The 21684-nt window shown below is 36.1% G+C and overlaps 1 protein-coding gene across 1 annotated transcript in view; it reads right to left on the minus strand.

Moving 5' to 3' along the window:
* Positions 1 to 21684, minus strand: part of LOC121484758 (triadin) — a 112982-nt gene that overhangs the window by 56342 nt on the left and 34956 nt on the right. The window contains exon 2 of the mRNA XM_041744420.1: positions 13523 to 13732. Coding sequence (XP_041600354.1) covers positions 13523 to 13732 — 210 coding nt within the window. The remainder of the gene's footprint in view (positions 1 to 13522; positions 13733 to 21684) is intronic.

A 21684-nucleotide genomic window follows, 5' to 3' on the forward strand; every position in this document is an offset into this window, starting at 1 on the left:
ATGATGGGATGAATGCAGTTTCTTAAAACTTACCTTAATGTGCCTTGATTGTTTTGAACTGTGTCACTGCTTTTATCCTCTAAATTTCACAATCTAGCCATTTTATTTTTTAATTTTTTTTTAATCTAGCCATTTCAGAAGATTGATCCTATTATTAGATTGAGAGCCATATATTAAAAATAAGTAGGCTAAATATGATGTCAGCTTGTTTATCACTTATTTGAGTAATGCAAAGCCATGCAACTGAAGCAATGGAACAAGGTAATATTGTCTGATGGGGGCAAGAAGCCAATGATGCCAAAGAAGAGTTATAAAAGTGCTAATATAAGATTTTAATAAATAAGTGACTGTCAACAGTTCTAATGCTGTAAGGCTTAACCAAGATGAAGATGTTAAGTGTGCAAGTTGTTCACACTTAAGTTCACGATTTGTTCATTTGTTCAATGTGTGTTTTTGAGACATTTGAGCAGAGTGATAGAATAGTGTCAGATCACCTCATAACAGGAGTTTGGCTAGAGAATCAGAAACAAAGAGGGTTATAGCTAAACAGGGATATAAGAAAGTGAAGGAAATTTGTTTTTCCAAGTTAGAATACCCATAAACACCCATGGAAAAGGAGAGACTAGAAGTGGAGATTTTGAAGATACAGGAAGGAGATGGCATTTATATCTAGCAACATTTGAATGTGTCAAAAGGTACCTTCATGGGGCTCTTTCCTCCTATACACACTCAGATACACACATTCCCTTAAAAATAACGAAGGCTTTTAAAAAGCTGAGTCTTCCTGGGGCACCCTGGGTGGCTCAGCGGATTGGGTGTCTGACTCTTGGTTTCAGCTCAAGTCATGATCTCACAGGTTCTGAGATGGAGCCCTGGGAGTTTGCTTGAAGACTCTCTCACTCTGCCCCTACCCCCTACCTCCCCCTGCTCTTTCTCTCTATCTCTCTCAAATAAATAAATAAATCTTAAAAAAAGCCAAATCTTCCTGAAGCAATAACTCATACTTTGAATTAATTAAACAAGGAGATCATTAGGCTGAAGTGCTTCTAATGCTCCAGCAGCCCACGTAAACACAACCAAACCTAAGACTAAATGCATCAAGGTTAAGAAACAAAAACCTAAGGATAAGAAATCAAAACCTAAGGACAACCCATCAGGAACAGCCAACCAACCTTTCCCAAATAAGGCAAATGCTTAGCTACAGCCAATCAAATAATTTCCTTGCTTTGCTTCAGCCTCTTTTTTATAAAAGTCTTCTAACTCCTGTAAGAGGAACTCTCATAACCACTTTCTGTTTGGTGATGCCTGGTTCCAATCGATTTTTTCTCCAAACTCTTAACATTTTGAATATGCCTCAGTTTATCCTTTAACATCCCAGATAAATATATTTTCCCAAATCATTGTCCTTTTTCTCTCCATCTTCTTTTCTCTTCCACTCTATCTTATCATCTTTTCTCTCTCTTCTCCCTCAGATCTCTGGATAATACCCATATTAGATTACAATAATCAGGCTTTCTCTTTTTTAGTGATAGCCATGTAGGAAATAAAATAAAATAAAGGGCCGACACAAAGCTTTTGAAGTACATCAGATTCTAAAAGATAAAACTCATGTGATTTACCATTTTGAAAAAATAAAATACTTGCAGATGGTGGATATTTAGATGCTTTTAAACCAAAGAAAAACTAGGATCCTGATTTAAAAGCACTTTTGGTGAGCTAATTGTTTTATTGACTGCACAAGGAAATGACTGTCACTTTTCTAATCTACATTTGAATAGTCATAGTGTAGCTCCAATCCTTGCCATTCAAAATCTGAGGCATGGGCATTTTCCTTCTGCTTTTTAACATTTTCTCAATTCAGATTTTCCCATACTCATCTTTACTATTAACAGACTCCAGTGTTTTAGAAATGTACACTTGTATGGAACCCTAATGAAATTAAAGACAAGCAACTTCAGTTAAAATTACGTGGCTATTTCAATATTTAATAGTCTCATGGCAATGTTTCTAAGTTATTCTTTGCTATTCCTCAACTGTAACTTTTTGAGGCAACGAGGAATGCTACTGAATGCAAATAGATGTACACTTCACCTCTCTTTCCCAATATGACCCCAATCAACCAATTTCTTGCTGGCAAAATCGTGTTGCAAATGTTTAAGCCTGGAATATTTCCAGCCTACTGGAGCTAGACCCATGTCAAATAAAGGGCATTTTATATTCTGAAACAAATTGCAAATAACTTCTGGCCTCTTTTACTCATGTCAAATACCTAAATAAAATGAAAGGATCTTACTATACTTTTATTAATGAGCATGGTGTGGTTCTTATTATATTAATTGAAAAACCAGTTTGCTTTCCTCTTTAAAAAAAAAAAAACAAACGTATCTTAAATATGGACACAGTTCCAATGCCATAATATTAGCAAGTAAGGAAAAGCAAGCTTTCCATAGATTTAAAGATTTTGATAGATTTGTTTCTAAGCTAACATTCAATGGAATTAATTTTCTGGTAGCATAAGAATAGTCAAAATATCACTGTACTCCAGTTGGATGATTTACTTGGATCATTATATTACAAACCTAACAGACCAGTGGAGAAGAGAGATATTATATTTGAGATTAATATAGCCATTAGTATATCTGGACTAATTATTTAATAAACATGCATTTGGTCAGTCAAGATTTAGTTTTGGAAACTCTTGACTATATTATATAGTCTCTTTAGCTATTCTATTGCTCAGTGTTAGCTGAGGGAATAATTTTAAACTTGTTTTTTTTTTTAACCACCTTAAAATGTAGTATGTAGTGCCATGAATTATGTGCTTACTCTATCATATAAGAGTTACAAACCATTTCAGAATGGCTAGGACATTTACTCAATGTTAAAATAAAATATAGTACTTTAATCATTGGATTTCTTTTGTGTAATTGCTCGAATCTATGTATATTCACATGATATTTAAAAATTAGAAATCAAGTAGTCAATTCATCTTTTTGAAATATGCCTATTCATCTTTTTGAAACATTGAAATATGCTTAAGGTCATGAAGAATAAATTAAAACAGTACTAACTACAATTTATCTAATAATGACAATGTGCCATTCAAAATACCAAGTGTTTTGTATGTATTAACTTATTTAATGTTCATAGAACCGTATGAAACAGGTACTGTTATTATCCTGGAGGATGAACTTGAGGCACAGAGAAGTAATTTCCCCAAGATTGCACAGCTCCTGATTGGTAGAGTCAGGATTCTAACCCCAAATTCTAGCCCTCAGAGCCTGCATTCAACTACTTTGGTTCTTGTCTTGAAGTCCATGTGTTCTTTTGTTATTACTGTTTTGTGTCTTTGCTTATTTGGTTATTCTTTTTATTTGTTTGCTTGTTAGATATGCTTAGCAAATAACTTCTGTTTAGATCATACAAATTTTATTGAACAATATATATCAGGCAATAAGATTAAGATGAATATGACAATCCTTACCTTTGAAATCCTTAAAATCCAATTGAAGGAAAAGAGGTTTAAAACGTATTTTAAATGTGAATACTAATATTATCAGTATCATCATAAACTAATATTTTATAAATAAATAATATGCTCAGGGTGCCTCGGTGGTTCAGTTGGTTAAGTGTCTGCCGTTGACTCAGCTCAGGATCCTTAGGTCCTGGGATCCAGCCCCACATCCAGGCTCTCTGCTCAGCAAGGAGCCTGCTTCTCTCTCTCCTTCTGCCCCTCCTCCCTGTTCTCTCTCTCTTTCTCTCTCTCTTGCTCACTCAAATAAATAAATAAATAAATAAATAAATAAAATCTTAAGTAAAAAGAAAAACTATGCTCTTTACTCAGCATTCAGAGTTTTAAAAATTGCTCTCATCCTTTCCTTTACGAATTTACTTATTTATTCACTTATTCTTTCACCTCAACATTCATTCAATGTTTGTTGAGCTCATACTTTGTGCTAAATACTTCTAAGCACCTGAAAAATCAAGTAAATGAAATAAAGCCATTATTTTCCCCAAACTTAACAGATCAGTGGAGAGGAGAGATTTTAAATAAATAATCACATTCTGGGGTGCCTGGGTGGCTCAGACAGTTAAACCTCCAACTCTTGATTTTGGCTCAGGTCATGATCTCAGAGTTGTGGGATCAAGCCCTGCCTGGGGCTCTGAGCTCAGTGTGGAGTCTGTTTATCTCTCTCTCTACTCCACCCCCTGCTCACACTGTCTCTCTATCTCTGAAATAAATAAATAAATAAAATATTTTTTAAAAAATCACACCCAATTAAATATATACAACTTGTAAATACCTACTGTGAGTAAAGAGTAAATAATATAACAAGGAAATAAGACAAGGTGACTTGATTTATATTGAAAGTTCAGGAAAGGCTTTTGTCTTTTGGGTTTCTTTGTAGATTTTATTTATTTATTTATTTGAGAGAGAGAGACAGAGATAGTGCTGAGCAGGGAGCCTGATGTGGGGCACGATCTCATGACCCTGGGATCATGACCAGAGCCGATGGCAGACGCTTAATCGACTAAGCCACCCAGTCACCTCAGGAAAGATTTTTCTAAGGAAGTGAATTTAAGCATAGCACTGAAAGATGTATAATAGCTGATCCATCAAGAAGTGGGGTGTTAACAGATGGTATGATTTATAATTGTATCCATCTACACAGATAAATTTATAAATTCAACATAAGGCCTCATTCGGTAAGGTTCAAATGAGTGGTATAGAGCACTGGTATCAAGTTCTTGGGTTTTTTGACCTTGAAATTCACCACCAGCCAAAAGCTGGAGCCCAACATCGAAATGTCAACCTTTTATTTTATAGAAGAATGTCATTTAAAAACAGTGACGGAAATAATATCTGTGATTATCATCATTTCCAAAGAGAATTTTAAGACTAAAAATGTAGGCACAATAAAATTAAGAATACTTTTTTAAAATGAATAAATGTTTATTTATCTTTTTCCTCCCTTCATGAAGAGGCAACAAACTTCAATTAGGATCTGGAAATCACTGAACTATGGAAACTTCTGCTTCCTTGATTGTTTATAAGTAGACTGGATTTGGGTAATGGAATGTATCCTTTTAGATGTAGTGACCAAGAGGACAAAACAGGCCTGGGACATTGAATAGAAAAGTAGGAGTTGAGATAAGACTTGAATCAGAATTAGAATCACACAAAATGTCAACTATACTTGAAAACTCAGCACACACGAGTGCTGATAAAGTCTAAAATGTTGCATTCAGTGCCTCGGTCTTCCAAGTCTCCTAAGATGTGATAACATATTCATATACAGTCACACAGACATCTCTCTCTCTACACACACACACACACACACACACACACATACATACATACATAACCATTAAATGTTAAATTTATACATTCTGATTGGCTTTGGGTCTTTCCTGAGTCATTTTCTTCCTCTACATTCAAAGCCTGACAGACAGTGCACCTGCTTAACTGGGCTAAGTGCCAGAAAAAAAAAATCAGGGAAATTAATTTCCAAGAGCAGTAGATAAATGGCACACCTCATTAGAAAATCTATTTAAAAGGCACATCAGGAGATGTCTGCAAGACTTTCATAAGAAATTGATGCTTCCTACCATCATGTCCTTGCTGGCTTTCTTCTCAGATTACTGATCTTACTTCCCGGTAATAAGATTCAAATTCAAGTTATGCTTAATGAGTGCCTCCTATGTGCCAGGCACGTATGTTTTACATAGATTATCTTATCTAATTCTTACAAAATTGTTTTGAAATAAGTATGTGGAATGCATGCAAAAATTACCAAATGTGCTTCTTGGAGACTTCCTGGTACAGCCATAGAATGATTTTTCCTTCTTATGGATGAGGATGCTAATAAATTATAACCATTGTTCTTAGGCACAAAAAGCCAAGAGTACTACAATTTGTCCTGTATCTTCTGACCTAGAAGAAAATCATTAATATCTACTAATGCCTGAGTTTGTAGTGATCTCTTCAGAAATCCTATTTTTTTACATCATTGTTTAGAGAGAAAAAGTTGTCTCTTTATATATAAGGCAAACAAGTTTGTAAGGAATTTCAACCAAAGCCCACAAATTCTGATCTTTAAAGAGTTATTAAATCATCAGGACTCCACTCTGTTTTCTGCAAGAGCTTCCTTGCTGACTCTGCAAAAGCTTGGGGGCAAGCCCTCTGGCAGCCTTTGTGATCCTCTGGCCTCAGGTTAAAAAAAAAAAAAAAAAGCAACATTGCCCTGCACTAACCACCATCCCACCCCCACTCCAACTTGGCCTTTCTGAAGACTTCCATCTTCCAGGAAAAAAAGTAAAGGCAAGAAGGATAATATCTGGGTGATCAGAATCTTGGTTTGTGTCTGTTGTCCTGAGGTCAGTATAAACAGCTCTCCATTACATGCTCACGGGTGTCCTGTTTTATTATTATTTTTTATTATTATTATTTTTAATAAATTTATTTTTTATTGGTGTTCAATTTACCAACATACAGAATAACACCCAGTGCTCATCCCATCCTGTTTTAGATGATAAGCTATACGGTCACCTACATGATGGCTTTGTATGCTGTTAAATTGCTACACTAGAGCTACATTTCCCAGAACTCCCTCATGTGTAAGGTCTAGATAACAATTGGGCACAAGAGAAATTCTCATGAGCTTTAGAAAGCAAAACAGAAATATTAGCCATTGCTTATTCTCTGAAGGTTGGTGTAGGGCAGGTGCTCTTGCAGCTCATGCACATTATCACCCATATGCTGGCTGACCTTGACATGTGGCAGCAGCCGGCCACGTGTTCTCCAGTTCCCACTGGACCGCCTCCTACAGCATCTCCAAATCCTGGCCAGGTGCTTGTGCAGTTCCGTAGTGGAAGGCACCAATTCATCTTGCAGCTCACCCACATCATTGTAATTTGAGGTGGAGAGAGTCAGTTAAAGGTTCCAGTTTGTCCTTAGTCTCCCTTATTCTATTTCCATCTGCCCTTTCCAATGACGGGATTCAGGACATGCTTCCCCAAATATGGCACCTTGGCATATTGAATGTTTTCAGCTGAAAGAATTTGAGAAATGACATGTGCAAGAAGGGCTTCCTGACCTTCCTCTGAAGCAGGTCATAAAACTCTCATAAGAAAGGTGTCCTCCCTAAACCCAGAGGAAAGGAATAGCCTTATTTCCAAGATGCCCAGAGGAATCTGAATGAACAGCCCTTGCTGTTTCCCTCAATTTATGACACTTAGCTCCTACTCTTTTTGTCCTGTCACGTTTTTCCCCCACTTTCCACTTTTCTTCAAACCTAGCATAAAAATGCTTGGGTTTAACTGTTTCTTAAGGTCTTCCTTTCTTTATGAAGCCTCCTGTGTCTCATAAAACTTACATTAAATAAATCCGAATGCTTTTTTCATGCTAATTTATCTTTTGTTAGAGGGCCCCCAGCCAAGAGTTTAGAAAGGTAGAAGATAAAGGTATTTTTCCTCTCCTACCCCCAACTTCCACTCTACGGACCCATGACCTACTTCAGATACATTGCAATAGCCCCACCTAGACTGCCAATCAGCTCTCATGAATGCATAAGCCATATACTAATCTACTATTCTATACCACTCATGGTGACTCTACTCTGATCAAATTCTGATAGATACACTGTATTATTTTTGGATAGTGTTTGAACTTTATTTTTAGGAAGAAATGAAGGATATGTGAAATCTTTTTTTCTGGTTTCTGATTTTGGTGGGTTTTTTTGTTTGTTTGTTTGCTTGTTTTTTGATGTCCTAAAATTTTTCAGCTTAGACAGAAAGAAGCAAAGTCATAAATTTTGCAGGCAAGAAAGCAAGGTAGTATTCCTATTTGACATACAAGGAAACCAAGTTCCTAGTCACGTTAGTTTGCAGGTTATGGAGTTGGAGAGTCAACTCAAGTCTTCTGAAAGAAGCACATAAAAGCTGATTCTACATATGCCTCACAGGTACATTATTGGGTACATCAGATCAAATTAATAAAATCAGGAAGTGTGAAGTTTGCCTAGAAGAGAATCCTTCTTCTCAATCCAGTACAGTATTTACTTATGAAAATAGATCTTCATTTCTCTATGAACAATTTCTTAATGCCTTAAAAGTGTTTACCCACTTTTTAAAGTGCCAGAGAGTAATTTAGAGCCCAGGGACACCTGCCCTCTCTTGTCTTCAGTTATTCCCAGTATTTTTTTTATCACTAGCCTGGAATTGACAATATATATTTCAAAAACATTATGTAGTACAAAGACTCATCATCCTAATAATATTAATATTTGGTAGATATCTGAAATGGTATCAATTAAAAATAACATGAGAACATAAAAGTACCATTGGGACACCTGAGTGGCTCAGGGGTTGAGCGTCTGCCTTTGACTCAGGGCATGATCCCCGGGGTCCCAGGACCAAGTCCCACATCAGGCTTCCTGCATGGAGCCTGCTTGTCCTTCTGACTGTGTCTCTGCCTCTTTATCTCTCTCTTTCTTTTTCTGTGTCTCTCATGAATAAATAAATAAAAATCTTAAAAAAAAAAGATAAGTATACCATTTACATTTTGACACTCTTATTGAAGCAAATGATTTTTTTTTCCTGTGAAGAATCAACATAAAAAAGGCAGGTTAGATGGGATCCCTGGGTGGCGCAGCGGTTTGGCGCCTGCCTTTGGCCCAGGGCGCGATCCTGGAGACCCGGGATCGAATCCCACATCAGGCTCCCGGTGCATGGAGCCTGCTTCTCCCTCCGCCTGTGTCTCTGCCTCTCTCTCTCTCTCTCTGTGACTATCATAAATAAATAAAAAATTAAAAAAAAAAAAAAAAAAAAGGCAGGTTAGAATTCACTAAATGGAGAAAAGAAACTAAAATTTTAATATGAGTGTATATATCCCATGCAACCAATAGTTAATATGAGTTACAGTTTTATGCTATAATTATACAGTCTTTGAACTTACACTATTTTGGTGTCCGAAATTGCACATTCAAATCTGATTTAGCAAAAAGTATTTGAAAAAAATTTTTTTAAATTTTTATTTATTTATGATAGTCACAGAGAGACAGAGAGAGAGGCAGAGACACATAGGCAGAGGGAGAAACAGGCTCCATGCACCGGGAGCCTGATGTGGGATTCGATCCCGGGTCTCCAGGATCGCGCCCTGGGCCAAAGGCAAGCGCCAAACCACTGCGCCACCCAGGGATCCCTAGCAAAAAGTATTTGAACTTCTTATTTGAAGAATTTATATATTTGTTCTTTAGAATTTCAGATTTATGATTTTTTTAATTTCAATTTCATTGGAGATTATTTATCTTCTTAGATGTGACCTCATGATGCCAATCATTCTAATACATCATCTATCTTTTTGCACCCGTTGTAATTACAATAAATTTTTATCAGCTAGAGTATTGGATGGCATTTCCTCATATCTAAGTATTTACCTCAAGCTGTACAGCTTGGGAATATAATTTTCTGAGAGTAGAATAGGTGGTAACCAGCCTTCAAATTGGTCCCCAGTGATCATTGCCTAATGGTATTCATGCCATTCTGTAGTCTTTTAGGACAATAAATAGGGCTGACCTGCATAACCTAAAGGAATTTGCAGAACTGACAGTATGTGATTTTCAAGCCTAGGTCATAAGAGGCTTTGTGGCTTCTGTCTTGTTCTCTCCTGGTCTGAGAGCAGTCAGCTGCCATGTGGTGAAGACATACCAGCATTACCTTGACAGCCAAATGAATAAGACATCTTGCCAATGGTTCCACTGCCACAGAAAGTCGTTCAAACATATCTATAGCCCCATACAACTTCTTTACTACAACTTCAAGATATACTCTAAGCCTTTCCCAAGCTCTTGACCTGAGAAAACTGTTTGACCTAATAATTGTTTTTTTTTTTAAGATTTATTTATTTATCTGAGAGAAAGAGACAGAGAAAGAGAGAACACAGAAGAAGAGGAAGAAGTAGACTCCCCACAGAGCAGGAAGCCTGATGCAGGGCTCAATCCCAGGACCCTGAGATCATGACCTGAGCTGAAGGCAGACACCCAACTGACTGAACCTCCCAGGTGCTCTTAATTTTTTAAAAAATATTTTTATTTATTTATTTGAGAGAGACAGAGAGATAGTGAAAGAGAACATAGGCAGGGGATGGGGGCAAGAGAAGGGGAGAAGTAGGTTCCCCACTAAGCTGGAAGCTGGACTTGGGGCTCAGTTCCAGGACCCTGAGACCATGACCTAAGCCAAAGGCAGATGCCCAACCAACTGAACTACCCTGGTGCTCCAGTGTAATAAATGTTTATTGTTGTTTTAAACCACTTATTTTTGAGGTAATTTATAATGTAGTAATGGATGACCATTACAAAATATGACACGTAACATTTCATTTTATAAACGTATTTCATTATTTTTTGTTCTGATTTTATCAAAGTTTTTTTTTATTTTTAAAGTTGGTCAAAAATGGATGAAATAAAAATTTTATGGTATTTTTTCTTCCTAATATAAGAAATTATTTCAAAATCTAAATGTCAACATTATATATCCTTCAAGAAATGGATAGCAGAAAACTTACAACATCACAGGCACTCAGGTACGGAGATGAGTAAGACAGTCCTTGGATAAGTTTAAGTTTCTGAGTGAAAAAGATAAGTAAAGAGATACTTATCCTACAGTGTGTTAACTGGTGTTAATTAATACAGCTACCCATAAGGTACCAAGGGAATGAAAGCACAGTGCAGCGAATTTTTCTCAGGAAATCTGAAAATGTTTCACCAAAAAAGGGAGTTAAGTCTTGAAGGATGAGTTCATCTTTCAAGAAAATGGAGGAATGAGTCTCTACTAGTGATATTAATATTCATACAGTGCTTGTGATAAAGCAGGTTCTATTCTAAGCACTTCCAATATACTCTCTTATATAATCCTCTTAACAATTTTATTACATAGGTACCATTATTGTCCCCACTTTATAGGTGATAAAACTGAGGCAAAGAGAGGCTAAATGACTTTTCTAATATCACACAGGTAGGATGTTATAAGATCTGGATTTAATACCAGCAAAATCCAGCACCAGAATTCACATTTTTAACTACTTTACTACATTTTCTGGTTGGGGTGGGGTGCAGTGGGCAGGAGGACAGTAAAGGCAGAGGCCAGGAAGAGTGAGAATGTATGTGTTTCTAGGCAAAGAAAGGAGGAAAGAGTAATAGTAAGGATGGCTGGAAAATAGTTTGCATGAGCTGAATTACAAGATAAAAAGGGAGAGCTAAGCCAAGGCCTTGAATTGCATGCCAAGGATTTTGTACTTTGCAACAGGAAATACTTGGTGAAATTGATGTTTTATGAAGATTAGAGCAATGGTAAAGGGGAGAGATTGGATGAGGGAGACCAGAAGAAATTGCATTACTGCCCTTAACAGAAAATCCAGGTCTGAAATGTCGTAATGAAGACAGTGGTAACCAGAGAAGGGAGGGGATTCATGAAACATGACAATTCGTTGGCATTGAGCATGGTGATTGTTCAGGTGTCCAGCAGATTTAAAAGATGACTTGCAGGGTTTTGTTGTTGTTGCTGTTGTGGTTTTTTTGTTGTTGGTGGTGGTTTTTTTTGTTGTTGTTTTTTTGTTTTTTTGGGTTTTTTTGGTGTGTGTGTATGTAATGGATAGATGGTTAAGTCACTAATAAATATAGGAAACTGGGGGAGGAGGCCTCAATTAGAAGATGTGCCTAATAAACACTCCTTGAAAGAAGAAATGAAATAGCAATAATACAGAGCCTATTTTTTCCCCTCTAAGAGGAAATGCCAGTCACACAGGCATTACCAATAATACCTAATTACAGCAGTCCAGGGAAGCTCTACCATGGATTGTCAGTGTGTCTTACATTTAGTAATCTAATCTAAAAATCTAATCATAGGTAGCCGCTCATTTTATAAAATAATTAAGGACAAATTCCTCGCGACGGTAATTTCTGTGGTGTACTTAGTAGATTACTACCTTTTCAAATAGGAGATTTACAAACAATTCTTAAGATATGTCTATTGTAAAACTTGAACTATATTTTATGATCATATCTGGCTCTAAAATGTAAATGAATGAAATTCTAGAAAAAGAAAGAATAGATGAACTATCACAGTTGATATAGACTCAAGGTAAATAAAATTACCTAGGGTACTGTAAACAAGTTTTTCACCTAAAATTCTAGGCCATAATTTTATATTACAGGCATTTCAATTGTATGTTCTTTTAAAAGCCTACATTATACAGCGTACCAAAAGTATTGCTTATTTAGAGCAGAGGTTCACAGTTCTGGATAAATAGTGTTTTTCTCTGATTGACATCATGGGACTTATCCATCTGTTAGATAATGCTCACTTTAGCACAGCTAGCAATTGTACTGCAAGAGGAATCCCCTCTATCGCTTCTTGGCCTTTTGGCCAAGATCAAGTGTAGTGCAAGAAAAATCATCTCAATCACACCACGTGTCAATAAACCCAAATGATCCAGTTCTATGACTTTGTTATATTTATTCTTATATTTCTCTTACTATAGCCATTGCCTGGCACATATACTGGTTCTTGATAAATGATTGCTGAATGAGTAAAATGCCATAATCAGAAGTAGAGGATCTCTGACGATACAGAATGCAATTTATACCACTTAGAGTGTCTGGGGTCTACTGATTCCACTCCCACTGGAGAAAGAAAATGGGAAGTGGGGATGGGGATGAATGGTGCAAATATGTAGGAGTGCATTAAGAGCTTAATGAAATGGTTTTGCTTGTGGTAAAAAGCATAAATTTATTTGTCTCCATAGTTAATATTTATCATACACCTAAGTCTTTCCCTCAAGGAACTCACAGTCCATAGAGCATGTCAGATGTGGGAATACACAAATATAATTTTAAAAGAGTTAAAATACCTTGAACAAAGAGATAAACAGTATAGTCAAAGATTGACTGGGCCATAATGAAAATCTGTCTTTCCTCATTTGTGTTATTCCTATTTTACTCCAAACCCATGAGAACACATGGCCACTCAAGATGTAGTATCTCATTATCAGTAATTCTGGGAAAATCCTTTTCACACTCTTTATTTTCAGGAACTCAAAATAGGATGTTTTGATGGGAGGAGCAAAGAGACTGTCTGGAAAAGAAGCTTGGAGCCAGATGGTAGAGGGGCTTAAAAATGCTTTACACAATTTTCCACTTGTCCAGAAGTTTTTTTTATTTGGTTCAGTTTGGTTTTAAAATGATAAAATCCCTGTTCTACCAAACTTTTGAATCATTATCTTCGTGAAACTGTAACCTTCAGTTTGTGTTTGGGGTTACAAATATGGAAATACATTTCATTTGAAATCACTGACTACAAGAGGCAAAGAAGAATAGAAGGAAATGGAGGAGAAGGAAACCAGCCTTCCCTGACACTCGAACACATTCGTGGGGAGCTTCATGTCTCACATGAAGATGAAATGACAAGCAACAAAGACGGCAGGATTGCTTCTTTTCATCTAAAACCCACATTCCATGGATCTTACCTGAAAAGTTTTTGTAATCCACTAGGTCAAACATAACAACGGCAACAGCTGACCATGTGATGATCAGAGCAATGACCAGAAGCCAGGCTGCTGGGGAGCTGAATGTTGTCACTATGTCTTCTGTGACTGTCCTCTTCAGCACTTTTCCAGGGGATTTGGGCACAGATCCATTTTTGCTGTCGATCACAGTTGTGGTAGTAGATGCATTTCCTAATCAAACATTCAGAAGGAAGAATCACAATTTAGAACTTCCTGTCAAATATTAATGACCAAAACCCCCACACAGATTATATATTTATTGGGTTGTTTGCATCATTTTCTATAGTGCACACGCCTCTCAGTGGCAGGGCCACACCTCCTGCCACCTCCCCAGGATTTACCCTAAGCTCTGAAATCCACCTGCCCTAGTGATTAGCATCCCTCCTCTCCTCCACACTGTAAATAATTCCATGGAAGCCACAAACTTTGTCATCACCTTTAATCATTTTTACTTCTCCCTTACTGCCGCCTACATTCACTACCATCAAAGGCAATGGATTTTTTAGACGAGTTGTTTTTCTGACACCTTTTCCATTTATTTAGGTTCGTATGTCAGTTCTGAATGTGAGCAAAACTATCTCCCCGGGTGAGAAACGAAATCAATGATCAAGGAGTTCAAATGGATGAAATCCTTTTTGGAAATCCTGGTTTAACCGTATAATTGACCCTTCCATGGAGGACATTCATTTTTATTTGTGAAGGGGCACAGAAGATCGAAATGAATGATGTTGGAAAATCTCATTATATCCAGTAACCCTTTTATCCCTGCTTTCAAAGGTCTACATGTTTATGGAGGAAAAGATTCAAAAAATATTTAAAAATAGCAAAATAAATAGATAAATGGATCATCATTTGTAATCTCATGACCCAGAAACAGTTGTTATCAATGTTGTTCCACTTATACCTACTTTTCAGTACATACATTTAAATATATAAATATGTCTTACTTGTTTTTGAAGTCGTCATCACTCTTTCCTTTATATTTTTACTAGGCAATATATAATAAACAAGTTCTCTTGCGGTATGTATTCCATAAAATACCCACTTCAGTGGCTGCATGGCACATCACTTCGTGGCTATGCATAATTTAGTAAAAAAGCTTTCTATCTTGGGATACGGTAGATTTTTTTCTCAGCACACATTAATAATTTTTACATTAGGAGATTTTCCCATATATAGAATTTCTGGGACAAATAACATTATTGCCTTTATATCTTTTAGAGTATATGTATGTGTTTGAAAATTAGTATATATGTTTGAAATTTTTACATGCCAGGAGTCTCTGTTTTCTTATCCTTGACAATTCTGGGTATTACCGGTGTTCAAACTATTTGCAATCACATAGGGGGAAAATCCTGCTTCATTTGTAATTCTTGGATCACTAGAGATAAGCTTTTGGTATATTTATTTTCCCTTTATATTTTTTATCTTGGGAAATTTTTTGTTCAATGTGCTATAAACCTCCATTTGGTGGTTTAAAACCCATATGCACATATACATGTACACAATCATATGTCTGTATATATTTATATATCTATGTGTGTGCGTGTATATGTATTTATACATATTTATACATTTTTAATAATTGCAATAGTGTATACATTATGTCATGTATATACATACATAAACACACACATATGATAGCAAAATTTTATCTGATCTTATGTTGTCATTTTTCCCCTCAACTGTTTACCTACCTCTTTTTTTTTTAAGATTTTATTTATTTATTCATGAGAGACAGAGAGAGAGAGAAAGAGAGAGATGGCAGAGGGAGAATCAGGCTTCCATGCAGGGAGCCTGAGGTGGAACTTGATCCTGGGTCTCCAGGATCAGGCCCTGGACTGAAGGCGGCGCTAAACCGCTGAGCCACCCAGGCTACCCTGTTTACCTCTTTCTTTTCTTTCCTTTTTAAGATTTAGTTTCTTTATTTTACAGAAAGAGAGAGAGCATATGTGAGCAGTGGGGTAGGGGCAGAGGGAGAGCGAGAAAGAAACTTAAGCAAACTCCGTACTGAGCATGGAGCCTCATGCTTGGTCTCATGACCCTGAGATCATGACCTGAGTGAAAATCAAGAGTCTGACATTTAACTGACTGAGTCACCCAGGAGCCCAACAATTAACTATTCTTAATTCTAGTTTTTACTTCAAAATTACATTCTCAGACTAAACAAAACAAAACAAAACAAAAAAACTCCAAATTTTCATACTCCTTTGACACTTTTTTTTTTTTTTTACCTTTGACTCTTTGCACAAAATAAATTTCACCTAAATGGACAGTAACTACTTGTAGTTACTTTTAGAATGTGCTAAATAACACCTGGAAGGTTTTAGGATTTTCAAACTGAAGGGAATTCTTTGTACTCCTTGAAGACCTCAGAGTGGAATTAAAGTGCTCCTTTCAATCTTTCAACCTCTTTCTCTACCTGGCACAATTCTTTCTTTCAGTGAGGTCTAGCTTTATCATGGAAACAGTAAAGCAAAACAGGTCGGCCATAGGTTTTATAGACAAGAGAGATTGGGATTAACTTCCTGGCTAGAAGGTCACTACTGTTTCTCACCTCTGAGTGAGAAACCTCCGTAACTGAGGATGGAGGATGGTAAGACTCAATTCGCAGGTTTATGATGGTAGAGAAATAACTCATGTCAGTTGCTTGGCAAATTTCCTGCTACGTCGAATTATTCAGTAAATGGCAATACAACAGCAACTAAACTATATCTTCATTATTCTCAACATCACCATCGCCATTACTTTTACTGCCACCTCCATGGCTAGTACAACCATTACTAAAATGGTAAGGAAAGGCCAGGAGGGCAAGATTAACCTCAGAAACAATGGTAGAGATTGAAAGACTAACTCTTCAATAAATCCAGGCATTTGTTTTCATTGAATAAGCCTATACGTTAGGCTAAGATATTTTCAGGGAGCCAAGGTGGGATATTAGGACTCCTTCAATGACCTTCTTAATCAATTAATTTACTTCTTGTGATGCAGAAGGACACAGACTACAATTTATTCATATTAATGGAGAGTGTTTTGCTCTGTTAACCAATCAAGAGAGATGATCTATAACAAAGTTATGTTGTTATAATGCAAATGTTTTCAGCATCATGGAATTTGTTAAACCAAAGAGACAAATTTTGAAACTTCTAACAGCTGTATACACAGGGTGCTGAGAGTTTGAATCCAGTTCATATGAAAACTCTTAGCTATGGGGGGGGGGAGGAATGAAAATACTACATACATAATTAAGTAGTCTAGTTAATAAAGTGTTACTTTTTAAATTTGTTTCTTTACCAATAAATAGTGCTATCCTTCTCTTGACAAGAATAAGTGCCACAAAATCCTGTCACTGACTAGGGGGGAAAAATCAAATACGTTCCAAGATATATATTAGTAGGTATTAAAAATAACCAAACATAACTAAAACAAACATTTCTAGGTGATGATTGTAAATCTAGCCCCATATTTTTAATAGATTAAAAAGCTGATGACGAGATCAGTGGTAAAATGAATTAATTAAGAATTTGAAATGATTTTAGGTCGAAATTAACAATAGCGACAACCTTTCTTTTCTGAAAAACTATGTGAATACATATCCCAAGGTCATGAACTCAATTTAGTTGAAATGTTAGCAACATGGAAAAATACCTTTAAAAAATAGATTTCACACACTGTACTTGAGATGGATCTCAAAGAAGGAAAAATTAGAACGAACTCATATCATATCCTTTCATTGATTTTTGTGCCAAATTCCCATCACTTCTAACGGCAGTTCTGAAAATGGATGAAGGACAGGAGTGCTTCGAAGTGCAATTTAAGATCCAAGTGGGGCTACAAGTGAATCAAACCTTCGGAATAATGATTTGCTGGAGAGTAAGTGAATTACAAGTGTTTAGGAGAGGCCACCTGAAAGTTGATATGTTGCTAATCTCCAGTTTTTTAACCTCTGGAAGACTTCCTACTACTGCTATATGGAGAACACCAGAAGAATTGCTTTTGCACTTCAGACTCACTTCAGTGAACTATGTGTTAGAGAGTATTTCTGTAGGCAATATCATACACACCTGCTTGGTATCTTGAAACCAAAAGAACAAATTTACTGGGATTTGATACAAATTAGTTGAATCTTGGTCACATTTCCTTTTTCCTGGTCACATCTTTAAGCAACAAAAAAATTTTAAAGGGACAAGAATTTCCATATTTTTTTTCTTTTTTTTATCAGAAAAATGAGAAACTATAAATTCAGAAAGCAATGCAAGTTTAGTGTTAAAATGTGAACTTTCAGATTTAAAAGTACTGATATTATTATGAATCCCAAATTTTATCTCACCTCATAATCCTGCCAAAATAATTATGGTATGATATATTAAATGAATGAAAATGTTAAAACCAAATGATTTTTATTTATTTTTCTCTCTTTTTGTCTTCACATCCTCAAAATTTCCACTTAAAAACTAATCAAGACTCAAAGATGTTGAAAATATATTCTGTGTATCCAACTCAGAAGGCAAAACTATAAGCAATTTGGAAGTAATCTGAAGGTTATACCACTTACAGAAATTTATGTGTTTCCTTTGTTATGGAAACACACTAAATTGTACCTTTCATTTTCCATTCAAATTTACTGCAGAAGCCACACCGAGCCAAGAGGAATAAAATGGAGGGGAAATAAATTGCCTTCTCTGACAGCTGGTCAAGATAAATGTGAAGAGCAGAGTGTGTAATCTGAGATTATTTAATGTTTGAGAAGTACTTTGAAGATGACAAGAGCTAGTTATTGATACGGTGGAAAAAATGAGAGGTAAATATTACTGAGAAATTTGACATAGGCAATGCTCCTGGAAAGTTGGCATCTCAGAGTAGCCAGGATATCTGACGGTACTTTCCATGCCTACTATTTCATTCCATTCCTTCTGATTTCATACAAATTACTTTGATTGCCAGAAGGCTAAAGTCAGCTTCAAAAGAAGTGGGGACTTGGCTGAAAGGCCATGTGACTCTGTACCATACAGTAAAATTAGGGGCTGCTTATGTAATGATGATTCCAAAGACCCAGTTTTGTAGTCAGGTTAGGCATTGAGGACTAAATCATATGCCTCCTAAAAGAAGTCACTTAACCTCATCATGCCTTATTAATCAGATCAAACTGCCAAGTACACTCGCCCATTATTATTCCTAGGGGAAACTGACAATGTAATCTCTTCCAGGATGCTCAAGAAAGACACCTATATTCTAGAATGGTATAAATAAAATATTACATTCTTATTATGTTAAAGCATTAATTATGAATTTTGCATTTTCCTATGTGATGTGGTTTGTGAAGTACTCCAATGTCGTATTTTTCTTTCAAAAATATGAGAACAAAGGACGGAGAAGGAGTATATACTACAGTGGCATTGTAGAAATACGTTTTATTCCAAAATTATATTAAGAATGTAATTCCCAAATACAAGTAAGAATGACTTTTACTATATTTCAGTGTTTCAGAAAACACATGTAAGTAAGAATTTTGGAGAAACATTGCTAAAAAGATCTTTTGGCAAGTAAAGTTGAAAAATGAAAAACCCATCTTTTATCAATCCTGGTGTCTGCAGAATGTCCATGTATCACAAACATAGACATCTGTGACAATTTAATTATGTTTTTCTACAAGTATATATAAATTGAATGAAAATAGGTTTTGAGAGGCGAGATATACCATGACAATTCACAAAAACAGTCTTTGTCAAAATAATCTTAGGTGCTTTGAGATATATATTTTTAGATAATTATATGTGTGTGTGTGTGTGTTTGTAGTTGATAAACCATAATAAATACCTAATATTTAAAAGAATTCAGATTCTAGGCACTTGAAAAAAAACCCTATTTTTTCTCTTTCAAGGTAAAAGTGGCTTTGTCTCACACCAGAAACAGATCTCCTGCTAATTTCAATGAAAACCCTAAATTGCCACAGTTTCTCTGAGATTTTTAAGATGCGATCATTGTAATGATATTCCAGAGAATGATTTAGCAACCTAATCTACCTACAAAGGTAGCCAATATATACTTATTTTTTGCATTAACTAATAATCCTTCCTATCAATCCACTCCCTATATTCTTCCAGCAGATGAGTTTTTTTTTTCTAGTGGTAGAACTAGAAAGTGAACCCTCATTTAACCCCCAGCCATAAGGCTGGTTCTTTAAAACAAGCCTGACCAATCAGAACACCCTTTTGCCCATGACCATACAGGGATGGACAATCAGAATCCTCCACATTTTTTTGTGGAGCTATTGAATGACATTCAATTTCTGCTGAGGTTGGCAAGCTGGTGGGGTCTACCAGTAGTCCTCTAGCCCATTGGTTAGAGAGTCTGTTGCAAGATGGAAGGAGGCAGGATCCAGATTCCACTGTGTAGGTTTACAGAGCCAGCTGTGTTTAGAGTCAGAAAGACCTCTGGACTTTCCAGTTATATGAGAATATATAAAATATTTTGGTTATGTTTGTATTACTAGCCATCACAAGTTCTGAGTGATGCTCTGGCTATGGCTAGGGATGCAAATAATTCTTTTCCTTCAATGTTTGTGTTATGAGGAATGACATTCAGAACAATCTATCCAGATTCTTTTTAAATTATTTTCATTTTTGAAAAATAAAATCTCTTCATTTTCAAGTGGCTTCATTGTCGTGGTTCTACATAAAAAGAAATCTTTCGGTGTTTTCAGGGTCAAATTCAGATATTGAGGTACTCTTTCTAAGAGGAAGTCACTTGTGTTCTGGGTGAGTGAGAGGCAGGATCTCTCTTCCTGGGTGGTAGTCCCTTACCATGACCCGCTAGTCCACTTTTCAGTTTAGTAGCCCTTCCTACAAATTAAAATAGATGTCTTTTTTTTTTCTTTTATTAACTCTGGTAAGCTCAGCCTGCCCCTACCTTTTGAACTTTTCATCTTCAACTTAGCAGTTACTCCTTTTTCTACAAATAGTAAACTGACTTTAGAGATGAAGAGCAATAATGATTACATAACTAGAGTTCATTTTTTGAAACAAAATGTGTTGAGCTCCTAACATATTAGAGATAAAATGCATTGTGTTTTACCAATTTAAAGTGGGCAAGGATTTCTGATGAATTCCTTTTTTTCTTTTTAAAAAAAACAAAACAAAACAAAACAAAAAACTCCTCTCTTAAAATCTAACTTAAGAATTTCAACTCCTTAGTGGTATTTCTGTGTTCTTTTGAAATAAACACTATTATTTTTAGCTGTGATTATGTTTTTGATAAATACAATGACATAAAATCATCCTGACTTTTGGAGAGTTCTTTTTTTGTTGTTGTTGTTTAACAAGTTTCTAGGTTGAGAGTAAGTGATATTTTTTAAAAGATTTTATTCATTTATTCATGAGAGACACAGAGAGAGAGAGAGAAGCAGAGACACAGGCCGAGGGAGAAGCAGGCTCCATGCAGGGAGCCCGACGTGGAACTCGATCCTGGGTTTCCAGGATCACGCCCTGAGCCGAAGGTGGCACTAGACCTCTGAGCTACCCGGGCTGCCCTGATCTATCTTTTCATCGCACGTAGTACTTCAGCACTTTTTACACTGTGAGGTCCTAGTAAACAATAAATGTGAAAAACCATGTTTAGCTAAAATGAATCAGCTTTTAAAAAGTACCATGCTAAATAACCACAATATTTCTGCATATATTTACTAAATAATGTCAATAATTAAGCAGACACACTTGTTTCTGATGAGGCAATTAGAACTAGGATCTGCAATGTTATTAGGGTTGTTGCCTCCCAAAGGTGTAACATCTGGTTTCTATAACCAGCTCCGGCACAGTAAATGTACAGATGAATAAAACTGCTGATGGTCAACTTACAAATGCATGCTGACGTATCATCTTAGTCGGTGAGGGCTCCCATAACAAAATACCACAGACTGGATATCTTAAGAGAAATTTTTTTTTCCTCACAGTTTTAGAAGCTAGAAATTCCAGAAGACAGTGTCAGCACCATAGATTCTGGTGAGGACTCTCTTCCTGGCTTGCAGATGGTTGCCTTCTCACTGTGTCCTCTCATGGGACAGAGAGAGCAAGAAAGCTCTCTACCATCTCCTGTTATAAGGGAACTAATTCCATCATTAGGGCTTC

This window comes from Vulpes lagopus, chromosome 2, assembly GCF_018345385.1.
Source record: "Vulpes lagopus strain Blue_001 chromosome 2, ASM1834538v1, whole genome shotgun sequence".
NCBI lineage: Eukaryota > Metazoa > Chordata > Mammalia > Carnivora > Canidae > Vulpes > Vulpes lagopus.